Source organism: Danio aesculapii, chromosome 4 (assembly GCF_903798145.1).
Source record: "Danio aesculapii chromosome 4, fDanAes4.1, whole genome shotgun sequence".
NCBI classification, from domain to species: domain Eukaryota; kingdom Metazoa; phylum Chordata; class Actinopteri; order Cypriniformes; family Danionidae; genus Danio; species Danio aesculapii.
Genome location: NC_079438.1, coordinates 43,539,429 through 43,564,444, shown reverse-complemented (window position 1 = coordinate 43,564,444; position 25,016 = coordinate 43,539,429). Strand labels below are relative to the sequence as shown.

The window sequence follows — 25,016 nt, the reverse complement described above, 5'->3', positions numbered from 1 at the left end:
AACACTATTTCATGCATTTGTTTTTGTGGATTTGTTTTAGTAATGTATTTTGTGCATTTGTTTAATAGCATAAGATGTTCACTAAAGGGATGTACATTCTTGTAAATTTCCATTAAGTGCTTAAAAGCCGCTCAGTTCATTGCTTAAAGCCTCAGAATCCTCTCACAGCCCTGACTAGTGGATATGAAATGGATTTTGTCAATGTTAATGTCAAAATAAAAATAAACAAATAATAACCAAAATATTTCTTGGAATATTACTTGTTTTATCATACTATAATCCATATGAACACACATTACCTTAGCACTTTTTTAGTTTTTAACCAGTGGTTATAGGCCAAATTTAATTTGTTAGAAAATGTTATATAAAAAAAGCTGCAAAATTGCAATATTTACATTTAATTTAGATGTTTTTGTTTTTATAATTTTCTTTATTGCTATTTAATATGCCACTGGTATTAAAACAAGACAAATATATAGCATTTCTGTATTAAAAAGAATGTTAACAAAACTCATTTGACATACATTTAACTTTTAAAAAATATGTATGTTGTATATTATAAAAGAAGGGATACTATAATACTGTAAGTATATGGATATAACACAAATTTGCATTATATTACATTTAAGAGGTCATTATTCATAGATCAATGTGTAAAGTGCGCTGTATTCATTGCTATTAACATAAACAATTACAGAAGCCATCTTTGTGTGTATAAATAGAAATATGCTTATACTGTAATAAAATATATTAGTTTGCTGTTTTATTTGTATATTATTTCAATATATAATATGTATAAATTCAATGCACAAATTAGCATTAAATTGGTGAAAATAACCTTCTTTTCATTATGTTTATCATTTAGAAAGGATGTTTTAATGAGAATATGCATGCTAGTGATAACAAATTTACATGGTGGAGTGTTTATTTATTACGTTTCAAAAGACCTTTTATTTAGTAAGCAGTTTATATTTTAATAGTATGAATTATTATAGTGTATAGTTATTACACTAATATATTATAGCGTATAGTGTTGAAATCCTGCGCATGTGCAGCTACTTTCAGTTTATATACGGTTGCCAGGCAACCGGTGCGCTTGTACAGTAGGTGCTCACAGACAGTTCGGCTTTCCTTGCGTCTACTATTAATAAAATGAAGTTGTTTTCACAAGTAATGATGTCAAATAATCCATCTTGGACGTTTGTGTGAGCATGTCAGATTTCTCTGTTTTTCCTGCAATAAGTGCTTTTCTCTAGAGACAGGAGACCATAGAGACAGAAGACAACCAATACGCACAACAATGGAGGTAACTTAACAGATTGTTTACTCATATATTACAGCTTTCTCTGTCGTAACTCTTTGTGATCAGTATTGTGATTTTCATGATTTATTTATTTGAATGCTTAAAAACGGAGACTGCTGGCGAATTGACGGAGGATGAGGTGTTTAAATGTCTGTCCGGTCTGGGTCAGTCAGCGACAGGACTCCAGCACACCTACCTGTGTCTGTCTGTGCCAGTGAGTCTGCTACACTTCGTGCCTTCTTTTCTGTTATTGTGGGGTTTACATTAGTATCCTGTTTAGCCTAATAATAACATTTAGATCTAAATATTATAGTGATCATATTTGGATCTAATATTTACCAAATCTGTGGTCAAACAAATATAGGCCTATACATCTGCATTAATCCAGTTAATCATATGTGCTGTTGATAGTCATTCATTTATTTATTTATTTATTTATTTGTATTTTTTGTCCCTTTTAAACGTTTAAATGTGATTCAGTTGGTAAATAAATATGCAATAAACATGCAGTAAACAACTTAACTAAAATATAAGTAAACAAGCCCTAACTAAAATATTTTATGTAGTTGTTATAGTTGTTATATACTGTAGATTGACTACATATGTATAAATAAATATATATATATATATATATATATATATATATATATATATATATATATATATATATATATATATATATGTATATATATATATATATATATATATATATATATATATATATATATATATATATATATATATATATATATATATATATATATGTATATATATATGTATATATGAAGAGTTTAGATGCAAAAACCTCTAAAAGCCATTTGATATTTTCGTTCTCTTTTATATGCAATAACCACATAAAGTATTATCTAGCTATTTTGACTGTCATAAATTGGTTAAGATGTTATGTAACATCAATATTAATCTGTTTTTTATAGGCCGGTTGCCACAATGTAAGTGGTTTTACTGTCATTGTGGGAACGTTTGCTCTTCCCACAATCTGATACACACGCACACTGAGATCTTACATCACTATGCAGCATTTGATCATTTCCATATAAAATTATCCTAGGCTTACTCGGCTGCACTCCGGGGTAGAATATTAATATATGTTTCTGGAAGCACTGATATTGTTTGGTTGCATGACTTTGCTGGAGAGAAACAGAAGTGGCCTCTAAATTAGTTTACATGCTTTTTCTAATGCGTCATACTCTCCTCTAGTTTCAGGGTTTTACGGGATGACATTTTATTGGCACCTTAACTGAATTTCTGATTGTGTTTGGCCACAGGGGCGAGACTTGAAAAATGTCTCCATTTTATGCAATTACATCTATCTACAAAAGCTCGAGCTTCCCTGCAATAAAATCAAAGGTAGGTTTACACCAGCTTAGTGTTTGGTGCAAGAAAACTATATGGTGAAATGAAATTTGCTGTCATGTTTCTGGCTGCATCAGATTTGTCTTCTGCTAATGTAGATGTTTGCTCTAATATCCTCTTGTTGAAAATGTTTGCCAGATTTTTTTCCCATCCATGCCCTTCATGGTTGCTTGGTAGTAAGATAAATAATCTCAGCTGTGCGGATGCTTGTCATCCATCTTTCTCCTGCTCTTTCTGCCTAATGCTTTGTGACTGGTAGATCTATCGTGTGTAAGTCACATGCCATACCTCATCACACTGGATGCTTCCCACAACCAACTCACTGATTTCTTCGGATTCCAGCCACCAAAAAATCTCAAGGTGATTCAGTTCAGTTCCAAGCAGATAATGTGCTGTCCTGCGGGATTCAGCGCTCTTATGCAATACTCATGAAGAGTGGCTTTGCAGAAGAGTGGAAAAAATTCAGAAACTACATTTTAGGCTCTATAAAGTCTTAAATTCACTGAAATTTTGTGTTGTAGGTCTTAAATAATTTTATAAGGGTCTTAATTTTTATATTTCCATGTAAAGCTACACAATCGAGCCAACACACATCCAATCACCAACAATATATCTCATTAATACTTTTAACAAAACTCTTGGACAGACTGTTGTGCATACATTGTTTATTATAGTTTTTAAGAAAAGTTATGTTGAAAAGAAAAAGACCATGTATACAACTTGATGCATCATTTAAAATATGTGGCTAGGAACTTTTTTTGATGAAGCAAGTAATAATATTTTCCACCTGACCAACCGGCTCATTAGAAAAATCCTTTGCTTTTAGTCCTGTGTAAATCTGAAATTTAATTCATTATGGTCTTAAAAGGTCTTAGATTCAACTTGTAAACCCTGTATACACAGAGATATTAAAGATATTGTTTTCAAAAACTTGCACTTAAAAGTTTGCATATGTACAGTATATATATATGGGCAAAACCCATAACATTTTTCAGTTTTCATTGATTAGTAGAAAATGGTTTAATGTAAATGCCCCTTAAAAAATGCTTTGCACATTTTTAAAGTTAAAATGAGCGCAGAGAAGGCTGCTTATGAAACAATTCTCCTTTAGAGATTTCTAGTAAGTTCAAAGAAATTTCAAGATCCAATATAATATTTACTTGAAAATGTACAGTAAATCATCTTTATTTTACCTTTTATTTATTTCTGTCATAGATTTCTATCATTAATAAGTTTTAAATGTGAAACTTCATCAATATTACATTTTATTCTGTGATTAAATTTTTTTTTTTTTTAATGTAGGAGGTGAATTTCTCGCACAACCAGATGACAGCAATGAAAGATCTTTCTGCATATTCCTCTTTGACCAAACTGATTCTTGACCGTATCCTTTTAAACACTGCAAAGCATGACACATTGCTTCAGTAATACTTTCCATGTAGAATTGTAAATTCAGTGTGACAATAAAATAGGATAGTGCTTGATTTTATCTATCAGGAATTGAATGAACTATTAAAACTGGGTGTAACATACCAGAATGAAGCTTATTGGTTGAGTTAACAGAAAGAGCATTTTGTAAGTAACTTGCACTGAATGCCACTGATAAACATTGAGATTCTTCACTCTTAGTTTGTTATTATGAATGAAAGATATTCTTATGTGTTTGGCAGCTATGATTTCCATCATTATCACTTTGTTTTGGTACAATGGAACTAAATATAATTAGCTTTTTGAGGCAGTTTGAACTCATTTGACCATAGAGTCTTTACATTTCAAAATAAAAAAAAATCTACTCCTGCAGATAATTGAAAGCTGACAAGCTCAAATTTGACACTATTTAAACCTGTATTTAGTGTAAAAAAAAGAAGGCATGTCAAAACCAGGTGTAAATGGGGTGCCGCAACAACAAGTGAAACATTCTTTGACCATTTCTTGCTGTTCAGATAATTCATTCAGTGTCATCAGGGGACTGGAAAAGTGCAAAAGGCTCTCACACCTCAGCCTGGCCCACAACAACATCTCGCGCATTAGGGGTCTGGACCATCTGCCCCTCAGAGAGCTCTCCCTGGTACCGTACACACACATTTTTAGCTATAACGGCCATTTAATACATTTCATTTATTCCTGATGATTAAGAAGTGTAAAGAGGTATAAAATACGAGTGTGTTCTTAAAGTATTTACTTCTTAAAAGCAGGTTTGCAGATTAATTAATGTGTGTTTTGAGGTGGGAAATTGCAAGGGAAGGACGGCCACTATGTTACTCTAAAAATGTTAATTTCTGTTTGGGAAAATATGACAGACTCATCATCACGATGGGGCGATAAATAAATGTAATCACGCTCAATTTTAATTTGTAATTGGAATGCAGGAATGTGAGGTCTTTCCTGTCTTTCCTCCAAGTGTTTACACGTCTCTGTTGGATTAATTAGCGTCAGGCTGCATAACCTGTTGACACATTTTTCTCCCCATCACCTGTCAGCCACTTCCAGATTATGTTGTTGTGTCAACACTTTTATAGTGTGGCCAACACTACATCTTCTTGTTTTGGCATGTTGTCCCACCGTTTGATACCCTTCTCTTTCCCCCCCAAACCATCTTCCTAACTGTATGTTTTTTCAGACAGTATGCATGATTAAGCTTCGGTCTTTTCAGAAATACAACAAAGCCTGGTGTTGAAGCCCGCCATATGGCAGGCCAGCGTGCCACCAGACCTTTGCCACTCAGCCGAAGGATGTTTACGCTGTCCTTTATCAAAGAGATTCTTCATCGTCAGCAGCACTGCGTCCTTTGGTGTCTACGTCCCCATGAGGCCAAGCTGCTGGCGTGAGAGAGCCTGGACCCCGTTCAAAAGTATACACACCCTCCCACACAGTGAACCTGTCTGCCCCCCTGTTGTGCTGAGACCCTGAACAGCGTGCGCCTGTCAGCCTGTTCCTCTCACACCCATCACACTTTGGATCTGGAGCTTCCAGAGCTCCTCATGGTCATCGGCCCCTGCTGTTCGGTGCCAGGCATGGGGTTATTGTGAGGCCAAGGCTTGAATTTTTCTAGCCCTCATATTAGTGTTTGGGTCGACCTCTTTCAATTTTTGTGTTGGTCAGCTAGTTTGGCTATAATGTGATGAAAGCTGTGGAATGTGCATACAAAATGACTATTAGGATTTTGATGCTTGTGGTTGAGATGTTGGACCCTCTTATTGTCAATGTGTGAAATGCCTGATACGAAGCATAAAAAGCAAGACCTTCATTAGACTTCCTATAGGCTATCTATGAAAGAAATCCTATAGATCAGTGGATCTCAAGCTTCTCGAGAACCATATTCAAGCCCCATTTAATAATTTTTTATAACTAGAAAGCAGCTATATATTCAATGAAGGTCACCCACTGAGGCTAAGCAGGGATGCGCCCGGTCAATGCCTGGATGGGGGACCACATGGGAAAGCTAGGTTGCTCTCGGAAGTGGTGTTAGTGAGGCCAGCAGAGTGCGCTCAACCTGCGGTCTGTGTGGGTCCTAACGCCCCAGTATAGTGAAGGGGACTCTGTACTGCTCAGTGAGGGCCGTCCTTCGGATGAGACGTTAAACCAAGGTCCCGACTCTCTATGGTCGTTAAAAGTCCCAGGATGTCCTTCGAAAAAGAGCAGGGGTTTAACCTCGGCATCCTGGTTTGGCGCAATATGACTGCCGTTGCGTCATCCAGGTGGATGCGGCACACAAGTGGTGAATGAGGAGATTCCCCCAGTGTGTAAAGCACTTTCTAGTGTATCTAGAAAAGTGCTATATAAATGTAAGGAATTATTCATTATTATTGTTAACTAAATAATTAAAAAATTTTAAATATAAAAACAATTTTAAGTAATCTTGAAGTGCCCTTAAATGTTTGTTCAGAAACCCTAGTTTCGAAACACTGCTGTAGACTTTGAAAACATAGTAGCATGAGCAACATTCTCTGGCCACTAGTATTGCTAAAAAAAAGAGGTTCCAATTATATAGTTCATTTTAACACCACACTGACATCAGGCAACAGACACCTCATGTTGTTGTTGGAGCTTGTTTTGACTAGCTGAGCATCCTAAATCAGTGCTTTGTCGGTAATAGATTGTATAAGAAATGACATGCTGTAATCTGGTGATCATTTGTAGGCATCTTGTCAGTCCTTTAGAACTTTCTGGTCTGTTTCTCAACTGCCATCTGAGGGAGCTTATGCATTTGGCATATGCATTTACCTTATGTTGAAAATTAGCTAAATCTATACTATACAGTATATAGAAACAGTTTTAGCCTCATAGAAAACTCTTACTCTCACATGTTACTATTGGAATGACTGGAATTCACCGGCAAAATTCCTCTGAGCAACTGTAAATAGCACTGTATCTGTACCAAGCATTGCAAATTTTGCAAAAATTACGTTTACAATGCCCATACCGTCCTTGACCATAATGTTCATACCCAGATTTGTAACCTGGAAGGGCTATACAGGTGTACAGAAAGCCTCAGGTTCATTGATATGCACTGGCTACATCTTACCAGATGTTCACCTGTCAGTCCCTACCCATCAGCCTCAAATTACCTGAGCTCACCTGTCAATCATGCAGTCACAGCCAGAGAGGAAAGGTGCACGATTGTGCTGAGCATGTCCGCTGTATTTTAGTTTCTGCTTTATACCTCACTGTAATAACTATTACATATGTTTGTTTTCAGATGGGCAATGTGATCAACAAAATTGAAAATCTCCAGACTCTCCACAACCTGCAAGTTCTGGATTTGTCCTGTAACCGGATTCAAAGCCTCACGGGTCTCCAGAACCTCCGTCTCCTGGGAACAGTCAACCTTGAGAGCAATCTGGTAAAGGAGCTGTCATATGATATTATGCAAATGCATCTAATGTCATACCTCAGAGCATAACAAACCAAACTGAAATGGTTAAGAAGGTCTAAAATGTTAAGCTAAATTACATGCACAATTTTATCGTTTTTTGGGTACTGCAGGTACTGGGGTACTAACTTTTTACCTTATCAAACTTTAACTTTCAAACTATTATTTAGTACTAATATCCACTTTTTTTGGCTAGAAAAGGTACAGTGTATATGTGCCACTAATGTGTACTATTTATGTCCTAATATGCACTGTTTTGAGGGGAAATAAGGAACAAAAACATACTTTTTAAGGAGGTCCTGCCCTATTTACAGTTTTTGTACCTTTGTTTCTGAGTGTGTGCTAGATATTTCCCTTATCAAATTATTCAAAATCTATTTTTTTTTGTTCTTTTTGCCCCCGTTATATCAGATTGCAGAAATAAAGGAGGCCGCACATTTGCATGACCTTATTTTGTTGAGGGAAATGAATCTCCTGAAAAACCCAGTGCAGGTGAGGCCACCATAAAAATCCTACCACCACAGCACAGGTGACACTGAGCTTAAAGTCATTATCTGGTGCTTCATGCCGATTGCTTTCTTGCAGGACCATGATGATTATAGGATAGCTGTCATCTTCCTCCTCCAGCACCTCATACTCCTGGACAAACAGACTGTAACTGCTGAAGAGAAGGTAAAAATAAGGCTTGCTTTGTTATGTATAAGGTAGAAGCGTTTTGAATAGCATTTGCTGACTGGTTGGAATCCAGAGCTCAAGGTTCAAAGAGTAACTTGGAAAAAGCCTTAAAATAAAGCACATTTTTGAATGATTGTGGCAGGGTTGTTGTTGTCTTTCATTTTCAGGTGACTGCTGTGAACAAGTACGACCCTCCTCTGGAGGTGGTCGCCGCCAGAGACCACATGACCCACTTGGTGTACCAGCTCATGCAACCACAGGTTATTTTTGACAGGTGTGACTCCTCGATCTTTATTTTTTCACCCTGTCTAATCCACAAAGGGCACTTTCCTCAAACAGAGAGCCCTGTGAACCCCTCACAGTACTCATATCTGAGCTAAAATGAATCCGTAACTGTGTAGGGAAGCTATTTGAAGTCACACAGTCGGTTATAAACCACATGTTTGAACTCACAGGAAGTTCAGTAGCACTATTCATAACAACAGCACTAGCTAATCTGAATTTTTTCATGTTGTTCCACAAGTACACTCCCCAGTCTGGATGCTCCTTACCCCATGCTGGTGCTCACTGGCCCACAGGCATGCGGGAAGAGGGAACTCGCTCACAAGCTGTGCCAGGAATTTAGTGACTATTTTGCTTATGGGTAAGTGTCAGTTTGGAGCACAGTATAAACAATCTAATGAAATATTACTGTAGGAATATTATTAAATTAATACTATAATAATATATTAACATCCTATAATTATAAAAGAGCAGTATCACACTGGTGGAAGGCGTACTTTGTGCATTAGTGTCCCATCAGTGCCCATATACTGCTACATCGCACTGCTATGAGTGTGATACTGCATTTATGCAACAGTTCGATGGCATAATTGTGTATATAAAAAAGAAAATCAAACACAGAGAGTCTCAAAATCCTTTTGTAAGAGGAACTACTTTCTTCCGCCATTCATTCACATCTGCAGCTGACATCAGAACAGCAGAAACCATTATTACTTCACACGTCCCACGTTTAGAGCTAGAATTTGAATAACTCTCTGGTGTAATGTCTAAAGTGATGACAAAACAAGTGATTTTGCTGACATTTTGAGATTATAAGGCTGAACGGCATGAAATGCCATCAGTCTACAGAGATATCGCCCAGTATTTCTCTATTGCAATCGTGATATCACAATAATTAACCCAAAAAAGCCAAAGCAACACAATCACAATGAGATTACTGCTGTCTTTGCGATAGGGAAAAATGCTAAACACATGCGGGCCTTTCTTCTTTCTTTCTGTTTACTGAACTAGTCTGCAGTAGCGAAAACAGGAGGCTCATTAGAAACGGACGGTCGATCAAAAAGTTATACAAAAAGGGGCCAACACAAAATACATACATTCCTAAAATGTGAGTCCTATCTCACACTCAACACACTACAATTACTATAGTGTAAATACAGCACTACAACATACAAATAAGAGAGAACAACTTAGTCACTTACCAGTTTTATAATGATTTGATTAGCTGTAGTTTAAAATTACACTGTTTTCCTCCTCTAAGGGCTTATTACTGTACGCGGTCTCTGTTGCCCTCTTGTGGATGGACAACGTCAACTGTCTTTAGTCTGCTCAATAACAGGCTAATGATTGCCAGCTGTCTCTTAGAAATGATAAATATTTAAAATAGGCACTATCCTTGATAGATAAGTGACTGCACTGGCATTGCCGACAGAGTGTGTGTTTGTGTGTATGGAAATGTATTATCTCCATTCCTGTTAAATTTGATCTAATCCATGTCCTGAAACACACCACTTCTCCTGCTTGCACTTTTCATTCTAACGGAGGGAGAGATTCGTTTGTGAATTAATCTCCGTTATGAACGACTCGTTCGCTTATCTGACAATAATACAAGTTTCTAGCACCGCAATATCTTGTTGTCATATTTCATTTTCATTGTTTGCTGATTTTATTCAACCAAACTAGCATTAGCCTGGTATTTAGTATGAGTTGGTGCTACTTTCCTTATAGTCAGTCCAGTAAGAGACTGTATTGTCATCAATAACGTTACTTGTTTAGCACAAAAGTTCTAAACACACAAAAACGTAAAAAACGATGAAACGTTCTGCCTCTGTGCTTTGTTTTCTTTGTTTGCTCATTACTACACCCGTACACAGCGCTAAAGTCTAGCATCTTCAGATTGGCTTTAGTCTTGACTGGTGCGGTTGAATGACATTTGTCCTGGGATGAATGTGGTGGCGCTATTGACGCATGCTCAGGGTCCGTATGTGATATCTAGTGTATATATCTATGTATACACATATGCATAATTTCACAAAATCACGTTTTTGTAGTTATCAATATTTTAAAAAGCATATATTTCTTAAATTTCTTTTCAAAAGTGTGTACTGGTGAAATCAAAATGATTCTGTTTGGTTTGTTTTAGTGCCTGCCACACCACCAGGGGGCCCTATTTTGGCGAAGAGGATGGACTAGACTATCACTTTGTCACTGAGGAAGAATTTCACAACATGATTCAAATGGTAAAATCCTCGTTTAAAAGTGTTCTGCTCCACTTCTTCAGTGTTTTACCCCTAACCCTGCGCTGCATTTAGATTCTTGTGTCACAGTTTTATGCCCATTCATCTGCGATAACAGACTCCCCCAGGCCATATTGGTCTATAAAGCAATGACATGCCAAAAAAATGTGAAGAGGGGAAAGAATTCGCCCTAGTTTCTGCTTTTCCTCGGGCCCCTCAGGTGTTTCAGAGAGAGAGAGAGAGAGAGAGAGAGCGCACACCTACAGTAGCCTGTGCCGCCGCTATCTCGTTTAGCTCTTAAATGTTGCTGTATAAGTCCAGAGTTATTGATTGATAGAGGCTGGAAGGAAGCCTTTTGATGTGTGATTATAACCGTATGCCGCCAGCGCAGAGGAAGTCAAGTTTTACAGACCAACCTTTCCTACCAGTATCACAGCAGCACAGATGTGTGTCGGCCTTGTGCTGGAGCAAACGCTCCTTTAAAGCAAATAGAGGGTAGGATTAGAGCGCGGTACTCCTGTTTTGAAGGCAGAGATGTAGAAACATGTGTTTGAGAATTGACCAGAAGGGACTTTCGGCTAAGTGGACCCAGGTGCACCTGGGCAGAAGGGTCAAAGGTTTGTCTGTGGGAGAAGAACGATGTTCCTTTTCAACCCAAAAGGTCGAAAGTTCGGGTCATTGCGCAATGAAGCATTCATGACGGCGCCCATTTGGAAGATGAATTTAAGCTCTGTGCTGGTCATGCATTCACTTACAGTGTCTTTTTTTGAGGGGGTTTACTGTAAACTCTCACCCTCAGGGTCAGTTCATCCAGACGATGCAGTACGGTGGACATTGGTATGGTCTGTCTAGGGAATCTATTGAGCGTGTGGCTCGTGAAGGTCTGGCCTGCTGTGTGCACATGGAGCTGGAGGTATGGCAACATGTTTCCCCATGTTAGCATGCATTGATCCAACCATAAAACGTGAAAACTGTGAATTATACTGGACATTTCTTGTGTTTGCTTCTACACCAGGGAGTGTTCAGCTTGAAGAACTCGTATTTTGAGCCCCGTTACATCTTGCTGATTCCCAGCATTGTTGATAATTACGTCCTCTTTCTGAAAGCGAGAGGATTCTATAGCAACACTCAGATGGAAACGGCAGTGTCCCGTATTGATTTGTATGCCAGGATCAACAGAGAAAGGCCTGGCTTCTTTGATAGCATCATCCCTTGTGGTAACAAACATTTATCAAGCTTTTAAGGTCAATTAGGCTTTGTTGGCCTATGGGATTAGACTTTTTAATGGCCATTGTGAATTATCCTTAAAACACCCTAAGTAATTTAAAGGGGTGGTCCAGAGAGTATTTTTAAGGCTTGGATGTGCTTATAAGATGCAAAGCAATGTGTGCTCATGCTTCATTTGTAAAAAAAATCACATTATTTTTTCATATATCTTGCTTTAATTATATACTGCTACTCAAATAACATAAAAACAACTGTCATATTTCCTAGTACCTCCAAAAGGCCAGCCCTAAAGGGGCTCTGATTGGCCAGCTAACATAATGTGCTGTGATTCGCGGTTCAGCTCCACATCACCAGGAAGCTTCTCTGCTATAACATTACAGCGCCTCTGGCCACGCTCCTTCGCTGCACTAGGTGTATGCACATAACCTAAAGGGTTTATGATGTCATTAACCCGGATGTATTTTTTTTGTAGTCCCCAAACTTCGTTCGCTGTAGGCTTTGCTAAGCTAACTCTGTAAAAGCCAATGTCTTGCTTTGCATTGAACTTTGAGCATCTTACATTCAGAGATGTCGTTTATGTTCACACAGCTACATTACACATCAACTAAAGTTTAAAATATGATATCGTAGTGGACCCCCCCTTTAAGCAACTTTTAATTGGTTGACAGGGATATTCCTTTAAATAAATTTAGGTTGTTTCTTGACGCTTGTTCTATTGTGCTGCTCAGATGATCGTGCTGAGGCCTACCGTAGTCTAAAACAGCTGGTGAAGGAGTATTTGGGTCTGGAGGAGCACAGTGGAGGAGGTGACAGCAGCTCAATCACACCTGACAACACCTCCACCAGTGAGCTTTCACACTCCCTCTTCGCTTTTCATGTAAAGCCTCAATGGAATTGAATGACAAACATCATTTTCTACCTAATGAGGATATTTTACAGCTGTTAAAGAATTTGAAAATATATATTAAACAACAACAAAAAAACACAAAACAAAAAATTATTGTTTTTGATTATTTATTTATTTGAAATTTAGTTTTTGATTTTTAACAAATATATATGTATATTATAATAATTATAATAATTAATATTGAATTATTAAATGGAAATGTTAGTCAGTTTTGTTTTTTAATTTCCTTTTTTGGTTTGTCTGTATTTTTATTTTTTAGGTTTTACATGTGTTTTATTTATTAAAGATTTATTTACTTAATATTTTGGAACCCTTAATTAATTAACCTTTGTTATTTATTAATACATTTAGTTTGATAATTTGTCTTTTAGAAAAAGTAAATATCTATGTATCTATCCTATATATTCATTAATTTATTTGCTTTAGTTTTAAGAGATATAATAATATACATACAGTTGAGGTCAGAATTATTAAACCCCCTTTAATTTTTTTTTCTTTTTTATATATTTCCCAAATGATGTTTAACAGAGCAAGGAAATTTTCCCAGTATGTCTGATAATATTTTTTTCTTCTTGAGAAAGACTTATTTGTTTTATTTTGGCTAGAATAAAAGCAGTTTTTAGTTTTTTAAAAAACATTTTAAGATCAAAATTATTAGCCCCTTTAAGCTATATTTTTTCGATGGCCTACAGAATAAACCAGCGTTATACAAAAAAAATTGCCTTATTACCCCAACCCTAAAAATAAACAGGGGGGCTAATAATTATGACTTCAACTGCATATGTAATTGATTGACATTTTTGCCTTAACATAGACTAAAGTCCACAAAACTCTCATTATAAAGCATATAATTGTAAATTCTTGTCCCCAATATGAGGCAGTGGTGTTTTACAGCAGATGTTCATTATGGCCGAGTGCCCTAACTATAAATCCTCTCTAGACACAACTGGTGAGTTACCGGCAGCCAGCGCGACAGAGTCCACCGACCTCATGGACTCCTACAGCAGAAACTACCAGAAGAAAATCCAGGCCAAGATGACCCCTCAGCAGACAGTAAGTGACAGTGTCCAGTGTTATTGATTCTTGTGTTTACCTAATTATTTTCTTGATATGATCCACAAGGCAGGGAGATAAGGGTGAAGTGACCAGTCACATGTGAGTGAACACAATATTTTTGTGAACTTCATAGGAAATGGCTTCTAATCACAGGCGCCAGCAGCAGATTCGGGAAGCTTTGAGCGGGAAGAGTCCCGGTGCTTATGCTGAGCTGTTTCAAAGGTGAAAAAACACTCACTTTGACTGATTAACGGAGGAGAAGACGATTGTTCTTATTTTGAAACATAAGATTGGTCCAAAAATCTAGTGAGCTACATTGTTTTCCATTCTAAAGCATCATGATAAGTCAAATAAAGAGTCAAAGGAGCCTTATTTTGAACACGTTTCATAGGTAACAATTCTGAATTAGCCTGATTTTGCATTAGCATGTTGCAAAGCTAATGATATTAAAAGGAGTCTCAGTTAACTGAAACCATCAAACCAAAACTGTATTTGTTACTAGACTAAATTTAACGTGAACTGAAAAACAGTATTACGAAACATTTCAGTTTTATTTGAGGTTCATATATTTCTCATTTTGATTTGGTTAAACTTCATGTAGCCTGCTAAAATCACTTAAATTAAAGTACAAATAAAAAAACTATGTATTAATTAGTAATTAACTATGTAATTACGGTGGCTTGAGAAAGCCTACTGTTATACTAATATAAACTTTTTATTCTTCTTCTTAGACTATTGTAAGAACGCATCTCCTCCTAGACCAGGGGTGGGCAAACTCGGTCCTGGAGGGCCGGTGTCCAGCATAATTTAGCTTCAACTCTAATCAAACACACCTGAACATGCTAATCAGTGTCTCCAAGATCACTAATTATCTATAAGCAGGTGTGTTTGATCAGAGTTGGAGCTAAACTGTGCAGGACACCGGCCCTCCAGGACTGAGTTTGCCCACCCCTGTCCTAGACCGTTCATACTACAACCACCAAACTAAATCCAAACCTCCTAACTATACTGAATTAAGTTGCTATATCTTTTCCAACTGATCCGACTCACAGTTTTCCGAAAACTTTCTCGAAACATTTGGAAAAGTCACATTGACTTAACATTGGACCAAACTTTCTGAACTCATCACTTGCGCCAGACTATCATACAGACTTAAGGTTGGGCTAATTTCACTCAGACTACCAATTTGCCAATTGCTGATGACCTATGAACTTGCAACACCCAAGCAAAAACTTACGGCACTCTAGCCACTGCCCCGTAGACTTCAATAGTAAGAAACTGCCATTGAATTTACATTGGACATACTAATATAATATCAATTCATACTAATGACATACTAATCCATACTAGAAATATACTAACAACATCCTCATCATAATAGCAACATGCTGATTCAAATTCATGCTAACAACATGCTAATTCATACTAGAACCTTGCTAACCTATATGTAGTTATAACTATAATGTAGTTTCAAACTTCTTAAAAATTACTTCAATTATTTAAACTTTGAAACTACTTCAAACTTTCAGTCTAAGCTTTCTCAAGCCACCATAAAGTTTGTCTACGAACTTTACTTTTCTAGTTAATTACTAAAACTTTAACCGTCATTGAAATGAAATTGGAAAATAATAAAAATATAAAATCAGCTATTTCTAATATACACTATGTTGTAATATATAAACTACTGTAGTATCTCAAAACTAAAATAACACTTGATGAAATACTTTAATACACTTTAAAAATAATATACAATTAGGTCACACTTAATTTTGATGGTCCGTTTGTTGAATTTAAGTTACATTGCATCTACATGCCAACTAATTCTCATTAGATTATAAGTAGACTGTTAGGTTGGGGTGAGGATTAGTGTAAGTTGACATGTACTTGCAAAGTTTCTTATAGTCAGTTAAATATCTGTTGAAGGAGCAGTATCAAAAGATATTAAGCAGACAGTCTACTAATACTCAAATGGACCATCAAAATAAAGTGTTACCTAAAATAATATATCAGATAGGCAGTAAATACAGTCCTAATGTACGATGTAGAATTTATCATTTTAAATGAACTTTGTTCATTAAATACGCTTTAAAAGAAAGTTGTATGACTCCACAAAGATATTAAGCTGCTAAAGATTTGATAGTCTTCATTAGTATAGGTTTCTTTTTTTGGAAGTGTCACCTTAGGGGCTTCGTAGCTTCGTTAGCATACTGTAATTAATGACCTCTGAATGATCATGTGACACTGAATACTGGAGTTATGGCTTCTTTAAATTCATTATTACATTGAATAATATAACTGCGTCAACTGAGTTCAGTTCAGTGTTTTTTAATTTCCACTGCTAAAAGTCCAAACACTGAAGAGCAAATCCATCAATGTGCAGCTAATATTATTATTAATAATATTGACCACAAACGTTCAGACTATAGAACTGCATGATTTTTGTTAATAATTCACTACTGTATTTAGCCATTTAGTCTTAGTTACTCTGTTTAGGATCACATTGACTGCACTGGATTAGTAGCAACCTATTATTGTTGTATAAAACAGTGTTTCTCAACCATGTTGCTGGAGGACCACCAGCTCTGCATGTTTTCCATGCCTCCTTAACCAAACACACCTGATTCAAATCATCAGCTCATTAGCAAAGACTGACAGACCTGTAATGGGTGTGACAGACAAAACATGCAGTGTTGCTGGACCTCCAAGACCGTGGTTGATATACAGTGGTAAAAAACACCAAAAATGTTCTCATCAGCAAAAATCCTCACCACAGGCCATTGTATATATAATGTTTACACTGTCCATGTGTGTTTATGTGCGTGTCACAGAAGTGCACCAGCAGCTCCATCATCATTAGCCTCTCAGTCCCGTCCCCCAGCCGGCCCTTCATCCTCCCCAGTGCGTCCCGCTGGCCTCAGCGCCCCCAACCTCAGCGAGGACAGCAGGTACACCACACACACACACACCTTCACATTTTCACCCCGACCTCTGACCCCAGAGCAACAAAACAATTAACCTTTCCCCAAAGTCCTTTCCTCCTGTACATCATTTCCCAGGACATGTTTAATCTTGCAGCCTCCGTTTATAACCTCCATCTCCATTTTTACACACATCCAGGCTCAAATATCAAAGTTTTCATCCCCAGCTCAAAGTTAAGGCATTCAGGTAGCTGACGTGCCCCGGGCCATCTGGAAGATGTATGTGTTGGTGCACGTAAATGCAGATTTATGACTATCGGTGCTTTTGTCTCTCCTGTGTGTGAGCTCGGGGACTCTAAACAGGGTAGGAAATACAAGACTACTCCTGTGAAATATGCATGTCCCCAAGATATTTAAATACACTGTAATTTAGCTCATTAAGAGGAATCCTGGGAGACTTACAGAGCCGTTCGGACTGCGTGGTGCGCCGGCATTTGCTTATTAGCTAGGAGAAAAAAAATGACAAAACTAATGTGCTGGTCCAAATTATGTTAAACAGTGACTTTTTGTTTCTCCACCGCTGGGGAAAAAGCAATATGCGCAAGGAGTTTGTTTCTTCGCAATTTGGTTATGAATGTTACTGTGGTCTTTATTGAAAAATGCAGGATTTGGAATCATGGGATATCTGCAGAGAGACCGTTGGCAAATCTGGTGCCAATCAAAAGTTATTAAAACCTGTTTTTAATGGGTGTCTTGAGACGCTTGTTTATTTAGCGCTGATATGTGTGTGTGTGTTTAAATTATGTGATTCCTATAGAGAATATGTCATTTCCATATTGTTGTTGCTATTGGGCTTTTCTCTCTGGGTGAATTGAAGATTGTGGCTTAATGAGAGTTAAAAAGGACAGTTCACCAAAGAAATAATTTAAAAAATGAATCAATTTAATATGAATTTAAATGGCAGCACGGTGGCGCCGTGGGAAACACAATCACCTCACAGCTAAAAGGTTAATGGTTCAATCCCTGGCTGGGTTAGTTGGCGTTTCTGTGTGAAGTTTGCATGTTCTCCCCGTGTTCGCGTGGGTTTCCTCCAGGTGCTCCGGTTTCCCCCACAAGTCCATAGACATGTGGTATAGGTGAATTGGGTAGGCTAAAGTGTCTATAGTGTATGTGTGTGAATCAGTGTGTATGGATGTTTCCCAGTATGGGTTGCAGCTGGAAGGGCATCCGCTGCGTAAAACATATGCTTGGTAAGTTGGCAGTTCATTCCGCTGTGACGACCCCTGATTAATAGAGCAACTAAGCTGAAGGAAAATGAATGAATGAATCAATTTAAATAAAGTAAAATTTATTAAACGTTTTATTTTTATATCAGATTCAGATATTTCTCATTTTGGTTTAGTTCCACTCCATGTAACCTGCTAAAATAAATTAAAGTTAAATTAGAAAAAAAACAAAAAACATTTATTAAAATTACTAAAATTTTAATCAACTTTAAATCTAAAAACTTTAACCCCAGTGTTGCTCCAAATTTGAGTTTGACTATTGACCTTATTCTGTAATGTAAAAACGCATCAATTTTTGTGATTCTTTTATGCTGTTCACACCAGCCACAACACACACGAATGAATCATGATATTTGCGGTTAAATAGACTTGTGAACATTTTTAATTTACTTGCTTCATTCGCACGTCAAATTCACTTAATTCGCGCGTCAAATTGAATCGGTTCTGATTTGAGCTGCGGATTCGTTAAAATATTTAAACTCCTGCGACTAGACCGTATGTGACCGGCCGACCGGATGTGATGTATTCCAGTGTTGTCCAAGCAGATCCATGTGCAAGATGAGAAATAGGATTTTTATCAGAAAAAAGTCTATATTAAAAAAAACATTTCTATTCATAAATGAGTAATAAAAATAGTATTAGTTTTATCTTGTCTCCACACTCCCTCCAAAATTTTTAGCAGTCTATGATGAGTCTTAGTATTCATTCATTCATTCATTCAACCATGGTGAACACGGGGAATAAAGGCTCTTGCTTTTGTGACCACCACGAGAATCAGCTTCCCATGCTGCATGACAAAATTGAAAATTCTGTGCAAATGCCACAAGGGGGCGTATTCCGACAGTTGTGTCCGAATGTCGTGTGCAGTGGAAATGTGGTTTGAGTCCACTAGATCCTTTCAGAGGTGCACCCAGCTCTGTGAGTTTATCAACTCCTCCAGAAACTGTACCTGGATGATGGAGGCTTTCAGCTGTGCTTTAGACTGAGCCGAACCCAGTTTGATGAACTGTTGATTTCCCCTTGGGACACCAACAACAAACACTACGTCATAATCAATCCCTTACAAAAGCAAGCACATGGTTGGTTAACGCGGCACTCAACTGGTGCCACTTTGCAAAACGTACCGCAGAATGTCTATTTGCGTCTTTGCATAACTTTACATGTAAATCATTTGCGCTTGGTGCTTCATCCGCGTCTGGTGTGAACGCAGCATCAGAACTTCCGATTCAGTTACCTATGGAAGCAATGACTAGGAATAATGAACAGAAAAAATGGTCCAACTACTTGTTCTACAAACAAATGTGTTCATGACTTTACGCAAAAAGTAGACTAATAGGAAAATATCAGTTTGCTACACCAAGCAACATAACAAGCTGTCTGTAACATCTAAAAATTAATGGAAGTGAATAAGACCAGAAGTTTCGAGCCAAAAAGATTTCAATGGCTGCATCTACTTATACTTAAAGAATAAGGTAAATACCATCCTTTAGAACTGTGTTTTACAACGTTTCCAGTTGATTGTGAATAAATCGCATATTGGCGAAGGAGCTTGAAAGGACCATGTCATTTCCTCCACCAACTTTATCAGCTTTTTTACACACTTTGCAGATTATGTTATGTGTCACAGTTATATATATTTAGATTTTTTGGCTTAAACACTGATAATCTCATGAACGTCATGAATGAATTATCATTAAGTGTCATTGATCCTAAGCCAATTACTCTTTAAACATCGTAACTCTCTCTTCACCTTTCTATATTTCTCTCTTTCTTTTCTTTTCTTTCTCAGTTCTGAGGAATCTCGTGCCAGTTCTGGCCTGTCCATGAGGAGCTCAGCGGGAGTGTTCTCAGCAGAAAGCCCGGCCCGGGGATCAGACGCTGGGTCAGGGCCCAACATAGAGCCTTTGGATATATCTATGTTAGGACAGGACCGGGACTCGCTTAGAGGTGAAGAGCTCATGTACCTCTGTGTTTTAGATACACATTTCATACTTTCTTTTGCTAATGTTTATATTTACTCCTGTGATTGACACTTTAATGCAAAACTGTTTATATTGCATTGCAGGGTTTATTAAGTCTTTTTTTGTCCTGCAGATTGAACACACTAGCTTAATACATTATGTTTTAAAAGCTGCCCATATTTAATTATTATACAGTGACTGCCCACTTTATTATTTAGTTTGGACCCACTTTTGCCTTTAGAAATTAATTCATGTCAATCATTCTAATTCTTAATTGTAGTTTCATTTGTAGTTTCATTTTAATAGAGTGGAGGAACTATGATGCCAATTTGTATGCAAAAACCTGGAAGTGAGTTAGCATTTTAGCAGTTATGCTCGTCCATCAATGGGTTTTTTAAATGGGATTTTGATTAAATTGCTTAAATAAGGTTTGTGGCTAACACAAGCTCAATATTCTTTCGCGCTTTATTCTATGACATAAAACACATCAGTTACGTTCCATTCTTGATTTTTTAAATCGGTTACGCTTCTTTACAAAGACGATTGCTATCAAGTTGCTAAATTAGACTACAGGCGATGTCGTTATACGTCATCGAGCTGAACTGGTCTGGAACGCAACCCTCTTGCGTGGTGAATTTGGATTTGTCTGTTATTTAAGTATTTTCATAAATAGTATTTTATTTACAATATTCATATTGTTTGTAGATAATGCCTTCACTTGTAAAGACCGTCAAGACAGATTAATTAGATTATTTATTTTAATTAAATGATATTATGAAGATACTGCTTACCAGTGCAGTCTGTCTCTTTCCTGCTCTCAGTAATCCAAACGTGTGAATAAATCTGTAAAAAACCAACATATTAACTGTTATTTTAACGTGATCAATTGATTTTTTGTCGTTTTTTTATAGTGTGAACACATTTAACTCTGTCAGAACTGCAATATTTAGACTCCTCCTTAAAATTTATATGTGACTGTAAGGGCTGCTTTAAAAAAAAAAAAAAGAATATTGAGTGTTGTTCTGTGTCCATGATGGAAATTGCTGGCATATAGACTTGTCCCTCATGCCTCATTTCTGTCGTCTGTTACTAAGGTAAGATGGCTGTGTGCACATGCGCGATACACTTATTTAAATATGTCCTATGATTATACTATGTAGGCACATTTATACATACAATTTTAAATCTTTTACAACAACCGTAAAGCAAAACAAAAACATATTTCCCACGTTAAAGAAAACTATCCAAAAGGCACGTAGGTCTATATAGATGTGTTTTTGCGTATTTATTTGTTAGTAATATATAGCGTGGGTTATAATATAATAAACTGAGAGATTGAATCTTTGTCATGGACCATATTTCTAATAATAAGCCTGAAAAGTTGTCTGTAGCAGGGTGGTGTTGACATCACAGGCAAGCACCCGAAGGCACATTAGTCCGTTTATAGCCTAATGTTAGCCTTTCAATTCTTGCGTTTGCATTTAATATCCAGAAGTGCTAAAATATGTGTTTTCGTGTGAGGATTATCCAGTTGGACAAAACGTGTAAGTTTAATAAACTGTGTTTGAACACAGAGCTTATTATTTGCAGTCTTCAAAAAGCCTATGGGAAATTTTATCGAGGGAACCAGTTTTATGCTAGCAGCCGATTGGCCTACAAGGTGACATCATAGTTTCTTCACTCTATAATAGTCAACACAATGCACTTATTAGAGGAATGCTCTATTTTCCAATGATAAACAAGACAGTCAATCAGAAACAATCCTGATTTAAAGAAGTGGTTGACAAAACTGCATTATGCTATTACAATAATCCCAACTCTCTCATGCTCTCTCATGATTTGGACACTATAGTTACTGTTTTCAGTGTGAATGAGTCTTAATATCTCTGTTTGATCTCTCTTTTTGACTCAGGTTTGACCCCTGATGCTCCTCGTCCTGCCTCTGATCGTGTCTCTCCAACACACCCTTCCTCTCCAGGACGTCCAGGTGCTAATGTTAAACCAGTCCTGCCACCCATCCCATCTGGAAGGAAGACCAACGATTCCGGCTCAAAGCAGTAACTAACAGCTAGAGTGGGTGTAGATATTGAGGTATTAGTTCATCATGTGAGTGTTAGTGGCAAAAATGGTTTAATTAACCCCTGAAGCTTCAAGCCAGGCATTCAATAAATGACAGTGAAGAGAACAGCTGTGGTCAGTGCTGAGAGGCAAAAGCAGTCATTGGAAAATATGGAGATTCTCATCGCTCATCTGTGTCCTCCAGTGGGAGGGATCTGAGCAGATCTGAGCTCTGGAAATGGCCTGAAGGTCTTCAATCCCTGGATGCTGGAAGTAAGGGGGTGTTGCAATGTTCATGTTGTAGTATAATGACTTGGAGATATTGTTCAAAAATTTGGGGTCAGAAGTTTTTTTTTTTTTTTTTTAAAGAAATTAATTCTTTTAATTTAGAGAAGTTGTAAAAAAATATCAGAAGTGAGGGGGTTTAATAAAGAAGTCAAGTTTCAAGAAAAAAATATTTTAAAGGGGGCAATAAATTAATCGATGAATTGAAGCAAGCCAGTTCTTTTATTTATCAGTTATACATTTAGTGGTCATAAGTAATAGTACACTTTTATACTTTTACAATTTTGGTGTTTGTATTTTATTGTAAAAATATAAGAGTATACTGCTACTTTTGACCAATTAATAATAACTGTTAAATAAAAGAATTGGCTTGTTTAAATTCTTTGATTAATTTATTGCTCCCTTAAATAAAAATATTATTTTCTTCATATACAGTGGTCCCTCGCTATAATGCGGTTCACCTTTCGTGGTCTCACAGTTTTGCGGATTTTTCTTTTTTTTTGTGCAATTTGACATGCTTTTTTTTTTTAAAGCGCATTGTGTTCTGCTTCCTGATTGGCTGTAGACCATTGTCAGTCAATCTCCTATGTGTTTCTGGTACAGAATGCGTTCAGCTTGCCAAATTAACATAAACCTTCTATCGCTAGCAGTGTGAGTTTCAACAAGGATGCAAAAGGGTTGTAACTGTCCGCAGTGAGACCATCGTAAAAGGAGTCGAACACTGATGTGCCGCGCCACACAGTGCCATGCAAACATAGGTTTCTATCAGGGTACGCACACTGGCACTGCAAGTCGGCGGCTGTCCGTGGTGTCCATCTACGATTCAAGACACTCTTTATATTTCTGCCGCGCCACAGAGCGTCATCTGAATAATTTCATTTTCAATAACATGCAAATGTGTGCATCCGTGTTTACTGTCATGTGCGTGCCGTATACGGTGTGCGACCTCCTTAAGAATGGAGTCTGCTTTTGCTTTGTGGATCAGTGACTGCAGGAAAAAGAACATTACGCCGGATGCCAACATTATCCGCACAAAAGCTGAAAAGCTTCATGAACCTTTTGCTGACAGCGATGAATGTTTGCGCCTAACAACAGGTTTTGATCTTAGGTTTCATTCTGTAATACTGGTTTGAAAAAAAGTTTGAACTTTGAGAGTGTTTAAACAAGAGAAAAAGAGTGAAAATGTTAATGCCTATCTGAGAAAAGTGTATAAAGTGTGTAGTGAGGGGTTTTACAGCCTTAAAGCATCTATAATAATTGTTAAAAATAAAGCTGTCTACTTTGTGGTTTTCACCTATCAGGAGTTATTTTTTAGAACCTAACTTCCGCGATAAACGAAGGACCACTGTGTATATGTACAATGTTAAAAAAAAATCTGTTATTTTACTTTTTTATCAGCAGCTGGGGTGCCGGAAAAAGCTTAAAATAATAGCTATTAAATTACAGAAATTTACCGTAACGGACGTTAAATTTCCCTAAATCTAAATTTCATCAAGTTAAGTTAACAAATTTAAGTGGATTGAACATAAATCAATTAAGTTGTCTTAAAAAAAATATCAAGAATTACATTGTTTCAACTGATTTTAAATGAGTAGTTTGAACGAGCAAAAACATTTTGTTGCCGTTAAATTGCAGAAATTTACAGTAACGGAGATTAAATAACAGAAATCTCCTTAAATTAACATTTTCTTAAAATTTCTGTCTTTTAATGTCTGCTATTTTACAGTAAAGTTTTGTAATTTAACAACCGTTATTTTTTTTTTTTTTTAATGTAAAGACCGGATTTTTTTTTTACAATGTATGTATATATAACAATTGCGTAATTATATATATATATATATTCAGTAAGGATCAAGTAAAAGTATGTGATGGACTTTAAAAAAACTAGATATAATAGTATTTCTTAATATTTCATATTTTATTGTATTTTTCATTTTAAAAATGTGGATTTGTTGAGCTTAAAAGATTTTATTCTTATTCAAAAACGTAAAAAAAGAAGCTATAACGTGTACCTCAAGCTTTTAATACTGTATATTAAATTCATTGCAAAAAAGTGTCTGCCAGATTCATAAATTATAGAATATGTTAGCATACATACATAATTATGTCAACATAATATATACAGTACAGCATGTACCATGAACCATCAATACAAAGTGTGAACCTTTCCATCCCCCATTCCTGGATGATTTGAAGAGACTGTCCTGTAATTAAAATATCTTATGACACAATCTGACACACTCACACTGACTAGTAAATATATTGAGACAGCTATTCAGGTATCTCATGACACTAGTTGCATTTCATTTCCGCTTTCATTTGTCATCAGTGTGTAATAATAAGCTGGTGTGCATACATCTGTACACACACACACACACACACACATACACACACCTGGCTGTCCATCAGCGTCAGTCCCTCGAACCGGCAGATGTTGCAATGATCTCATAATTCAGAGGCAGTTTCAGACAAGACGGCTGTGGAGCCCTCAGGCTAAACCTGCTTACAGAGACAATCAACACACTTTTGCTAGCTTTATGACTCTCATCTAGATATTACGGCAATAATGCTGCA

General features: G+C 36.7%; 1 protein-coding gene across 1 annotated transcript; it reads left to right on the top strand.

Annotated features, from left to right (window-relative positions):
* The first annotated feature begins 1,382 nt into the window (after positions 1-1,382).
* Positions 1,383-22,371, top strand: lrguk (leucine-rich repeats and guanylate kinase domain containing). Its single transcript, XM_056455076.1, has 19 exons — positions 1,383-1,517; positions 2,590-2,671; positions 2,937-3,037; positions 3,980-4,061; positions 4,621-4,745; positions 7,377-7,520; positions 7,962-8,042; positions 8,136-8,222; positions 8,393-8,499; positions 8,749-8,868; positions 10,651-10,747; positions 11,544-11,657; positions 11,760-11,961; positions 12,700-12,816; positions 13,819-13,931; positions 14,068-14,156; positions 16,763-16,879; positions 19,928-20,085; positions 22,012-22,371. The coding sequence occupies exons 1-19, from the start codon at positions 1,383-1,385 to the stop codon at positions 22,158-22,160; spliced, it is 2,220 nt and encodes a 739-aa protein (XP_056311051.1). The 3' UTR covers positions 22,161-22,371.
* Positions 22,372-25,016: the final 2,645 nt, after the last annotated feature.